Here is a 12,792-nt window from a genome sequence, read left to right on the forward strand (position 1 = left end):
CAAAGTCTAAATGTCATTCTCTTACATATTTCACTGTTTCTAATCCACTTGAGTCATAATTTGTGGAGGCAGTAATAATTTTTGTGAGCAGCCATTTTAAAAAAAACTTCTATATTTTATGTAACTTCCAGATTACAGAGGCAATCAAATACCAAATAACTGTGGCAATAAAAGTGACAAACATACAGAATAAAGCTATTGAAATAATAACATTGAGTTGGTTTTGCTGTTACATTAATCATGTTTCACAATTGTGTGGCATTTAAGTTCTCAAATGAAAGATCATATGCCAGAAAGTAACGTGACATGATTTGTTGCAAGATATTCTGATGTTCATGTTTGTTTCTGTAATGTAGGTCATAAGATCAAATTGAGTCTGAAAAATGTTGAAGTGCTTTGGTTTTTTTGTGTCTTATGATTATTGCTGTTAGTTTATTAGAAAATGAACCAATTTAATTGTGTTATATTTAATTAATGATTTTATTGTCATATACATTGTACAATCTACATAAAACCTGCAGCCTAACAAATCCTTAAAAGAAAAACAACAGTATACATTATTAAATTAAAAAGAGGCAATTAAAAGATAGATAATAAATATTCACAATTTTCATGGTGCAAAAAATAAAGTGACTTTGCAATTGTGCAGACAATCCTTTTGTGGTACTAGTCCTTGATTAGTATTCCAAGGGGAAGTTCAAGAGTCTGTTGGTTGTTAGACAGAAACAGCTCTTGAATGAAGAGGTGCTAGACTTGACGCTTCTGTACTTTTTGTCAAAGGTAGAAGCAAGTAAACTAGGGTGGTGGGGATTCTTCATGATGTTGGCTGCCATCTTGAGGCAGCATCTCACAAATATGTCCTCAGTGGATGGGAGGTTGGAGCCTGTGATGGACCCAGTTACATTTGTAACCTTTTGCATTCTTGAGAGTTTGAATTTCCAAATCAAACTGTGATGCAACCTGTAGCGCGATTAATACCCACAAGCAGACTTGAAGCAAGTGATTAAAGGCTTTAATAACCTAAAGCACAGGCACATCATCACATGCTGCTGGCCTAGTTCCAAGGTTGGTATGAATGGGTTGGGGGGTGGGGTGGGGACTAGGACGGCTCAGCCTTTATTGGGGAATCTTGCAGGGAGGAGTTAAAGTCTGCCTGTACAGTATACATGTATTGCTGTGTTCCTCCATACAACCATTTTGATTATTCAAGTATTTCCATTACAATAGTTTGCCAACGTCTTTGGAGGGTAACTGTGGGAGTTCATTTATATTTACTGATGCACTATCTGGCTGCCTGTTGAAATGATGTTTGAATGACAGGGAACTCAGAGTGGTGTCAATGCGTTTCTGTACATATCAATTAACGAGACAGTTGAGTATTGAGACAGAACCACATTTATTTATTCTTTTTCCAATTTGGAGCTAACACGGAGCTTTTGCTGGTAATCTCTAAATAGAAAATGCTTAGCAGGCAAGTGAAGAGAACAAACAAGTTAATGTTTCAGCTGTAGATCATCTATCAGATTTAGAAGGCAATAGAGATAAACAATAGCAAAAAAATAACCAAATCAAACCAAGATGGATTGTGGCAAGAGAGACAAGATGGCACATATATGTTATAAATAATGTTAAATAAAAAGTTGGATTTAGCCAAGGAGTTTATCATAGTTTGATTTGTTACTTCTTTATAACAAAATTTTCTCTTGTATACAGACTTGATCATGAAACTTTAAATGATTGTGTTCAGGTTTTACATGAAGATTGCAAATGAGAACTGGAGAATTGGTGAGAATTAATGGTGCATGAAGTTTCTAATACCAAGCCCTTTATGCCAAGATCTATGCTGCTTTAAATTGTAGTTTATGAGCTTAAGACGTCCTCTTCTTTACCATTACATATTTTATTTTTAATGAACTGTAGTAAACACCTTCAAACAACCATCCTGCTACTGTATTTTGCTAATTTTATGAACTCTATACTTATTCATAACCTGAATTCTGCTCTTTCTTCTACTACTTGCTTTTGAACAGATACAGCAGCTTTAAGTAGGAGGAAGATGAATCAGTTCTGCTTTTGTGGTTTTGATCATTTATATAAAATAAAGCGAACAATGCTGGAAATACTTGTCAGCTTAGGCAACCTCTTTGGAGAGAAAAACAGTTGTTAAGGTTTGGGTCACTGACCTTTCAGAACAAAGAATAGCTCGAGACAAAACACATTTTGAGTTCCAGAGGAGTCAGGGTGAAGTGCGAGTGAAAAGTGTTTCAGCGTTCATTAACCAAGTAAGTGGAAGTTTGTAAAATACATTATTATAAATAAATTAAAACCCTCCAAAGCCTCAAGGTAGGCTCTGTAGTTTTGTGTATTTTTGTCAATTCCCTTCCTTGTTTCACAACTTGGAATTGATTGCCTCTGTTATCAAATAAATTGTCTGAACAATTGAAAATTTTGTATGATTAGAAGCACATTGGATTTTGGATTCTTACTCCAACTACCTGGATGACATTGATGATGTATATTTTTTCCACATCCAATTCAAATTTTGATCTGCGCTATTGATCCAGTGAAGTATTCTGAAGAACTAATAACCATAGATACGAAAGATTTTAGTGGTTAATTACTTGAATTTTTTTGTTTCACTGGTTGTAGATCACAACACTTATCAACCATAAAGAAGAACCAAAGAAATCAGAGAAAACTTGGCGAGCAATTCAGCGGGTTGGGCAAGCAGTGAGCCTGGCTGTTGGAAGATTTGTCACAGTCGGAGAAGCCATAGCTGGGGAAAACGAAGAGTTAAAAGAGGAAATGTACTTTGCATGCCAGGAAGCACGGCGAGCAGGTAAGTTTAGTCATGTGATCCAGCAAATTCCCACCCAGAATCACTGACGGGAAAGAAATCATGCATACAAGTTGTTTGTCATCAACTTGAAGGGTTGCCCTATTGAAAATGGCTTTTCTTTTTACTGAACTTCGTTTTCTGTTTCCCTTTCCTGTTTCTGAAACCAATAATTTTTCTTTCTAAACCTGTCTTGATATTGAATTTACCAATTCTAATTTGTTCTCCTTCTCACACCTTCATTCATTTTATTTCTACATGTAGCTCTTCATTTATTTGTTCATCAAGATCCCATTATGGCAGATTTGTTGCATTCCATTTCCAGGACTGTAATAAGCGAATAGAACTTTGAGCTGAAATCAGCTAGCGACCAATGCCTTGGGATGCTTAATTTTCAGGGCCAGCATTACCCCTATTCTAACCTTGTCTTCACTCCTATCCTATCCATTACCCCTATCCTAACCTTGACTTCACTCCAAAAGCTCAATTATAATTCACAGGTTAAATGTTGTTGTTACCAGGATTAATGTAAGCAGTCTTGTGGTGGAAAGGTGAAGTGTTCTCACAACCCTAGTATGTTTGGGCTGTATGCTCCAATTTCAATGTGATATAATGGTACCATGAGAAGATTTTATTCCTATCAGTATATTTGCCATATGCTTTTATTTATGTAAAGCTGGGTAATGGCTGTCACATAACATGAGCATTACATGCCATGCTTAATTAATTAATAACAAAGCAAATATTGTTTCTTCTGATGCTAGATAATCACTCTGGAACATTTCTGAATGTATGATATGTTATTCAAGATCTCTTGAAAGAAGTTCTAAGCCAATTTCTTTCAGACAGGTGTGATTATATTACTGTATAAATCAAGTCATGAAACCCTAAAAAATTTCTCAAAAATGTGGGGTGGGGGGGGGGGCGTAAAGGTTGACTTATATGCCAGATATACCTTTGAGAAATTCACCTTAAAAATAAAGTAGATTGATGTCAATTTGGCATATAAGTCGATGCTGGAAGCACCTCCCCACTGCCAGTGCTGCTGCTCCCCGGCACCTCCCCATCGTTGGGAGCCACCATATCTTCTCCAACCTGGGGTCTCCGAGTTTGCTGTCCCCACCCCTGCCTGGTAGGCTGAGGTCTCTGCTCCCGCCTGGAGCACAATGTCGCCACTCCAGCTCCGTGGGCTGTCGCCGCTCCTGCCCGGTAGGCTGAGGATTTTTTAAAACTTAATTTACAGCTTTGTTACTTGCAATTGAGTGTTTTTTTTTTAAATGGGTGTCCCTGGGAGGCCTGGAGAGTTTGAAAAATGGGGGTCGACTTATACGCTGGATATACCATAAAGGCATTAAAATGAGGGTTGACTTATACACCAAAATATAAGGAATTTATAAAAAGCAAGCAAACTTTCATTGTTATTTGGCAAGATTAACATAGCAGTTAGCACAACGCTATTACAGCGCCACTGACCCAGGTATGAATCCAGTGCTGTCTGTAAGGAGTTTGTATGTTCTCTCCATGACCTGCAGGTGTTCCGGTTTCCTTTTACCCTTCAAAAATGTATGGGGCTAGTAGATTAATTGGGCGACATGCGTTTCAGTGGCTGGTATCGCATTTCACTGGGTGTAAATAAATAAATCTTTCATTTGAGATAATATGATTATTGATCTGATTTGCTGTTTTCAGAACAGAATCACTGCTGCATTTTACAAATTTGTAACTGAAAAGCAATTCATTGCGAACAAAGTGCCTTAAGACAACCCACATATATTTCTTCCTTACTTTCTGTGTGCCTCATTCTGTTTCACATTTCTTTTGTATTGTGGTACAGGTATAAAAATCTCTTCTGTCCAGATTTGTTTCCTTCTGTTTGGTCAATTTTTGTAGAGATCTCTCTTTTTTTCCAACTTATTTTCTCCCTCAACATGTCAAATAAGTTGGAGTCAGGATGTTGATGTACAGCCTGCCAGGTTAAAGCAGGTTTGATGAGACTAATGGATTTTTGCTGCCCATTTTGTAAGCGTACTATGATATTTGATTTTTATTATAAGTGATGTCTTAAAACAGTATTTGGCTCATGAACTTGGTAAAATGCACTAGTATGGTCAAAGTTCTGGTGCTTCCAGGTTTGTGTGTGATTTTATTTTGGTGGGGGTGGGGGGGTGCGAGTGGTGGGGAAGAAAGATATATCAGTTGCAGTTTGACAGGTTTGGCTACAATATTCTGAATATTTCAATTCTACATTCTTGTTCATTTAAATCAATCAGCATGTCAAATTCAATGGGCATTTTTATTGCCTTTTATATGGACCATCATTAAAATGTTCATCATTTCTAGTGAGGTATTATTGAAAGGTTTGGTGGCAGAAGAAGCATTCAGCCCTTCAAGTTTACATTGGACAATTGACCAGATGCAGATCACTGAAATGGTTGGAATAATTTTATAGAATTCCACTTGAGTGAACAATGTTTTTCTGTTAACACTCACTACCTATGAAGCTTTATCATGAATGAAACATCAGAAAAGTATTATTGTAAATGTAACTTGTCATAAAATAGTGAGTACACAGAGGGGTTCTTCTGTAGACTAACAGGTTATTTCCAACATTTATTAAAGCACATAAAAAGCACAATTTACAGAGTATAGGATGACGATGCAAAAGAAGAACAATATACATCAAGCGAGGGCAGCGTGAAAGCACTGTTCACTTCAAAACCTGATGATTGCAAGGAAGAAACTGATTTTAAGCCTTTCGGTGCATGTTTTCACACTCTGGTCTTTTTTTCTGATGGGAGGGAGGAGGAGAGCGTGTGTCCAGGCCAGGGTGTAATCGGTTTTCCAATATATTGATTGCCTTAGGCAAGAGAAAGTGTCGATGGTGTCCATGGAGGGGAGGAAAGTTGTGAAAGTTCTGAGCTCCATTCACTACATTCTGTAGCTTCTTCCAATCTTGAGCAGAGCAGCTCCCACACCGCGATGAGGTGCATACGACGAGGTGCACCGATACCACCATGAGGTGCATACGACGAGGGGCACTGACACCACCTCGAGGTGCAAATGACGAGGTGTACCGACACCATGATGAGGTCCATACTTGAACTATGGAAAAAATAATTTGATTGTTGAATTTTTGACTTACCCAAGTAAGCTTGTATTTAGAACAATTTAATCTGGGTTGCAAGAAAACTAATGTGGTGCCTGTAAGACCCTGTTAATATCATTGTCGATAATGTTGGAAGCAGTATCAGATTATTGCATCATGCAGTGATTATCTTGATTTAAATACTTACCCTGATTGATGGGTGCTATTTCAATGCAATGCTTTTTTAAATGCGATTTTCATTTTAGCTTTAACGCACTTGGTTTCAGTATAAGGATAATTGTCAAAAATGGTGACATTTAATTTTTGTAGCTCAAGTTTTTGTTGTGAAAGCATATGTCCTATGATTTTTAAATTTTAATGATTGCTGAGATCAAGGAAATTTAAGGTTGTCAGAATTACCAACACATTAACAGAAGCCAGGCATATTTGTGATTAAAAAGAAAATGCTGTACAAATGTAAGTCATTCGTGGACTGAATTTTAAAAAGCAAATTGTATCCTTAAAATCAGGCAATGGTATAACATACGGCATATCTGTTACTTCAGATATTGAAGGAGAATAGCAAATGGAGATATTATACCGAGACTTAGTAAATTTGCATTACTCATTTAATTTCCTGTATTTATGATGAATTATCAACTGTTTATCTGAAGAATCCTATGCCTTTAACTTTGATATGAACAGAACTGAAGATGAGCATTTCCAATAAGAATTGAAAATAAAATATTGTTTTGTTGCTACTGTTTTGCATTCTCATTAATGTTACCCAGCCTTTAATATCTGGACAAGCAATGTGCAATTTCCGCCTTCAGCAGCTGAGCTCAGTTGGACACAGGTAATGTTACCTGTGTTGGGAAGTGACCTTTCGGCATATCCATAGTTAAAATTTGTTTTGAATTGTTGATCAAAGGCGACATTTCGGATCACTCCTTGGAGTCTGTGTGTGTAGTGCGACAGATTAGCTATGTGCTGCAATGAAATTGATTCCTGAAGCATCGTTGATGGGGCAGCTGCTGGAGCTCAGTGTTGATTAACGCTGATAAAAGGTTTGAGCAGCGATTGAAATAAATACAGCATTAGAAGCCTCAAGATGGTAATAATATTGCAAGGGAAATAGAGTTCAAACTTCCTAGCCAGATTTTAATTCTTGAATTAAATAGCACTTGACATGTATTTGTAATCATTTCCCCAGGTTATTGTTATTTTTGGCTTCCCCCTTTTAAGAATGACGGAAATGCATAATTGATTCTGCAGAACCTTTTTGATCGGGAGCAGGGAAGATTAATGATTTATTTGCATGTTTAAGTTTTTAGTGGAGGCATTTGTTCCTCTTATGCAACTAAAGTTCAATATTGAATTAGAGGCTTTCTTCTTTTGATTGAACATGCCCTCATTTTATCAAGTAATCTGCTTAGTTGAATGAGCAAGAGAATTGGATGAATTATTTAAAAATTTTTTTCACAATTTGGTGGAATTGATGGGGAGCTAAATACTCAGTGTTACAAGTCTGACTTTTAACTTGCGCTCCAGAGCTGGCAAGGTTCTCTTTCAAAAAGTAGCATTAGAACAAAGGACGTCGTAGGCTTGAAAACAAAACTGTCACAATTTTTCTGCCATACTTGGAAAAAACATAATTTTAAGAAATGTTTGTGGCGTCAGGATGAGAGTACATTTGGGGGCTCCAATGACCAAAATCATTGCAAACTGGTTCTGCAGATTCTGAATGGGAGTTGAAATCAAACCTTGTGATATATCTTCATTGCGAATTAAACTGGAACCATCTCAAAGTTGTTTAGATACATTTATCAGTTTGTTTGCAATGGGTTCTGAGAGATGAGAAAAGGTATGGAGGATGAAATTATTTACAACTTGGTGTCAAATCCTGAGATCAAATAAAGTTAATATTCTTAGGGTGAGTTCAAATATGTTCAGTCTTTATTCCACCATTACTGTTTTTTACTCCCTCGTGGTCCTGTGCAACATGCCAGCCATTACAATCGATAACCAATCTCTATTATCCTGCAAGGCATTATAGTCAATAACCAAACTATTATTTAACACTACGACATCCCTCCCTTATCAAATGAAAGAATCATCAAATAAACGAATAATGCTTAAACTACTTTTAAACCAGTCATCTTTCAATACTGATTATTTTCAATACCAATATCAGCTTCAATTGCCAAATCACATATTTTCCAGGATGATTTACAAAACACAGATTTCCAAACTGTAAAATAAAAGTTCTCCACACTAATACATCATGAAGTCTTGAAATCTCCAAGGTGGTCATCGCTGACTTTGCAGTCTCTCTCCTCGTACTGTCTGGCCTGCTGACCACAATGTCCTGCTCAGTTTGTCTATCGCCTTGATGCTGCTGTTGTCAATGCTTCTCCAGTGTGAGTGTTGCACCTTTCTTCAACAAACTGCGTTTCAAGTGGTTTGATGTACAACTTTGTGCCACCTCATCTCGAATCTGGTTTTCCAAATCTGCTCCATAATTGCACCCTTCAGCCGCCTTCCTGAGTTGTGTGACCAATAGAGCAGTGCTTTCCATGTCCCTCTGTTGGATCTGTTGAAAGACATGGCATTGGAATGTGGCATTTGATTCCACAACAAAATGCTTTTTCAAGGTGTCAACAGCCCTGCTATAATCAGCTGTGTTCTCCGTGTTGGCCAGCGTCTTGAAAATCTCCTGCACTGCAGCCCCCAGCAGTATACAAGAGTAGAGCCCTCCTGCGTGTGAGCTCTGCTAGCATCGCCCCATCGACAAACAGTCCCAAGCTGTTGACATATGAATTGAATTCCTCGTACCAAGCCACCCAGCGAGCACTAACTCTGCTTGCCTCTCCATTTGGGTCTAATGGAGACAAACCTTTAATTCCTGTGGCTTCAATTCCACCAAATGCCATATTTTCTCCTGTGTAGCTCAATAACAAGAATCTCAGTTCATCCTTGTCACCAATATCGAATCCTGAGATCAAATAAAGTCCACACTCTGAGGTTGAGTTCAAATATGCTCAGTCTTTATTCCACCATTACTGTTTTTTTACTCCCTCATGGTCCTGTGCAACATGCCAGCCATTACAATCGATAACCAAGCTATATTATCCTGCAAGGTATTATAGTCGATAACCGAACTATTATTTATCACTACGACACTTGAAAACCTAAACTGTAGGGTTAATGTTGACTCCATTTTAATTTTTAAAATAAATAAATGAATGATGCTGATAAATTTAATTATAATTTATTGTACTTTTTTCAATGTGTTATACTTGTTTCATTTTATTTCAAGCGCCTGAGAGGGATCTCTAATGGACCCTTGTTATTTTTTTAAATTTACAGATACAGTGTTCTGGCCCATGAGCCCTCGGTGCCCAAAACCAACCAATTAACCTCTAACCATTATTGGAATGTGGGTGGAGAGCAGAACACTAAGGAAACCCATGCAGACACTGGGGAAAATGCACAAACTCCTTACAGACAGTGGTGGATTCAAATCCATAACACTGGTGCTGTAATAGTGTTGCACCAACTGCACCTTTTGTACTTTGAAAGTGTAGTGTGTCGTGCATAAAACTACTTTTTTTTTTCATTTTAATATCTTTCATTTTACTGTTTGAACTTTGAATCAGAATTTATTTTCATGAAATTTGGTGTTTGTGGCAGCATCATAGTGGAAACATTCTTTGGCTTGGCTTCGCGGACGAAGATTTATGGAGGGGTAAATGTCCACGTCAGCTGCAGGCTCGTTTGTGGCTGACAAGTCCGATGTGGGAGAGGCAGACACGGTTGCAGCGGTTGCAAGGGAAAATTGGTTGGTTGGGGTTGGGTGTTGGGTTTTTCCTCCTTTGTCTTTTGTCAGTGAGGTGGGCTCTGCAGTCTTCTTCAAAGGAGGTTGCTGCCCGCCGAACTGTGAGGCGCCAAGATGCACGGTTTGAGGCGTTATCAGCCCACTGGCGGTGGTCAATGTGGCAGGCACCAAGAGATTTCTTTAGGCAGTCCTTGTACCTCTTCTTTGGTGCACCTCTGTCACGGTGGCCAGTGGAGAGCTTGCCATATAATACGATCTTGGGAAGGCGATGGTCCTCCATTCTGGAGACATGACCCACCCAGTGCAGCTGGATCTTCAGCAGCGTGGACTCGATGCTGTCGGCCTCTGCCATCTCGAGTACTTCGATGTTAGGGATGAAGGAGCTCCAATGAATGTTGAGGATGAAGCGGAGACAACGCTGGTGGAAGCGTTCTAGGAGCCGTAGGTGATGCAGGTAGAGGACCTATGATTCGGAGCTGAACAGGAGTGTGGGTATGACAACGGCTCTGTATATGCTTATCTTTGTGAGGTTTTTCAGTTGGTTGTTTTTCCAGACTCTTTTGTGTAGTCTTCCAAAGGCGCTATTTGCCTTGGCGAGTCTGTTGTCTATCTTGTTGTCGATCCTTGCATCTGATGAAATGGTGCAGCCGAGATAGGTAAACTGGTTGACCATTTTGAGTTTTGTGTGTCCGATGGAGATGTCGGGGGGCTGGTAGTCATGGTGGGGAGCTAGCTGATGGAGGACCTCCGTTTTCTTCAGGCTGACTTCCAGGCCAAACATTTTGGCAGTTTCCTCAAAACAGGACGTCAAGCGCTGAAGAGCTGGCTCTGAATGGGCTTACAACATTGCTATAAAAGAAATTAGTGCATGAAAAGTAAGGCAGTGATTATTCAGGAATCTGTTGGCTGTGGGGAAGAACCTGTCCTTGTGCCGCTGGGTGCTCATCTTTAGGCTCCTGTACCTTTTCCCCGATGACAGCAGAGTGAAGTGGGCATGGCCTGGGTGGTGGGGGTCTTTGAGGATAGAGGCTGTGGGATGTTGTGAAAGGGCATCTAGTTCTTAGTATTACAGAATTTCATTTATTTATTTATAAAATATTTTTCACACTATAAACCATACTGACCAAAATACATACAGACATTTTTCTCTTGAATATATACAGTGTCATTTTCTCCCCTTTTTCCCCCCTTCCCTCCCTCTCCCCCTTCTCATTTATTCAAAGTTCAATCTATAAGATACATTAAACCTGTTAAACAATGTCGTCACTTAATAAAAATAAACAAGAAATTTTTGTCTTTTTCTTTTATATACTGAGTCAGTTCATTTTGTTGTCTTTTTCTTCTGTCATTTTAGGTGGTGGAGGTCCATGGTAGGATTTCTCTATTGTATTTCATGTATGGTTCCCATATTTGTTCGAATATTGTGATGTTATTTCTTAAATTATATGTTATTTTTTCTAATGGAATACATTTATTTATTTCTATGTACCATTGTTGTATTCTCAAGTTGTCTTCTAATTTCCAGGTTGACATAATACATTTTTTTGCTACAGCTAGGGCTATCATAATAAATCTTTTTTGTGCTCCATTCAAATCGAGTCCAAATTCTTTATTTCTTCTATTACTTAGAAGGAAGATCTCTGGGTTTTTTGGTATATTGCTTTTTGTGATTTTATTTAATATCTGGTTTAGAGCTTCCCAAAATTTTTTCACTTTCTCACATGTCCAAAGTGCATGTATTGTTGTTCCCGTTTCCTTTTTACAGCGAAAACATCTGTCTGATACTGTTGGGTCCCATTTATTTAACTTTTGAGGTGTGATGTATAGCCTGTGTAACCAATTATATTGTATTTCTTTTGACTGCACTTCCTGACTGAACAAAAATGTAGTGGGCTCCCTTATCCATTATTTTCTATTTTAACAAAGGTCATTTTCAAGGTAGCACTAAGGGTTGTTTTGTGATCTGTTGCTATGGTTACTGGTTAAAGAATGAATATACCAATTGAAGCATCTTTATTCCAGGACCATGTGTTTTTTTTTGTTCACATTTAACACTATAAAATTGGCTTTGGACATGAATTAACTGCTACAATATAAGGAGGGGGTGGGAGTCTCTGATTTCACACACACACCCTTTTACTACGAAAGTCCTTTCCTCAAATATTTTTTTTCTGTTCAAAGTGAATAAGCAGATGTCATTAGCTCAGTGTTGCTCACCAATTTCAATGAAAACTTACAATATTGCAGTACCTTGTGTCTGTGCTAGCTGAAAAGGGGTTACCTTATTTAACCTATGCCAACCTTCCAACACCAGGTCCATAGCCCTGTCACTTTTCAACTATTTTCTCTTCTAACCTCCCACTTGCAACCACCTGTGATCTCTTGCCTGATGGCCCGTGCTCCTTCCTCTACCCCCTTCATCCTTCTCCTCCCTCACCTTTTTATTCAGGTGGCTGTCTGTTTTTGCTTATACCTGACAGAGGGCCCAAGCTTGAAATATTGGTACATTGGTTACCCTTTACTTCCTATTCATGCTGCATAACCTGCTGCCATAGGAAGCTACAGAAGTGGTACTATTAAGATGTTCACTAGTCATTTGGACATGTAAGTGGATTGTAAGGCTTTAAGGATATGGACCAAATGCATTCATGTGGGACAGCCTAGAATACCGAATTAGTTGGAATGGATGTTATTGGCCTGGAGGGCCTGTTCAGTGCTGTGTAACTGTGACTCTGACAGGCTGGGTTTGGAGTCAGGTTGCATAGGGAATGGGGGTTGGAAGTGCAGGTGGGCGAGAGCAGGCGCACAGACACAGAATGGCCTGGTGTGTGGTGGACAGAGTGTGCCACCACAGCATGGAACTGAATGGAAACAGATCCACAATTGTAATTTATGGGTAGGGGGAGTGCAGTTGGAACAGAGCCAGGTGTGATGGGAGTGTGACTAGGTCCAGGGTGCACACAGGAGCTGGCAGCTGCAGCGTGACTAGGAATGTGGGATGGAAGACATGTCAGTCTGAACAAGATCCAAGGG

General features: G+C 38.8%; 1 protein-coding gene across 2 annotated transcripts in view; it reads left to right on the forward strand.

The window, feature by feature from the left end:
- The window catches only part of ctnnal1 (catenin (cadherin-associated protein), alpha-like 1), a 353,327-nt gene that overhangs the window by 207,383 nt on the left and 133,152 nt on the right, over positions 1-12,792 (forward strand). For both annotated transcript variants that reach the window (XM_069913288.1, XM_069913286.1), the window contains exon 2: positions 2,650-2,839. In XM_069913288.1, the coding sequence (XP_069769389.1) occupies positions 2,650-2,839 (190 nt within the window). The remainder of the gene's footprint in view (positions 1-2,649; positions 2,840-12,792) is intronic.

The sequence above is a fragment of the Narcine bancroftii genome, chromosome 1, assembly GCF_036971445.1.
Source record: "Narcine bancroftii isolate sNarBan1 chromosome 1, sNarBan1.hap1, whole genome shotgun sequence".
NCBI lineage: Eukaryota > Metazoa > Chordata > Chondrichthyes > Torpediniformes > Narcinidae > Narcine > Narcine bancroftii.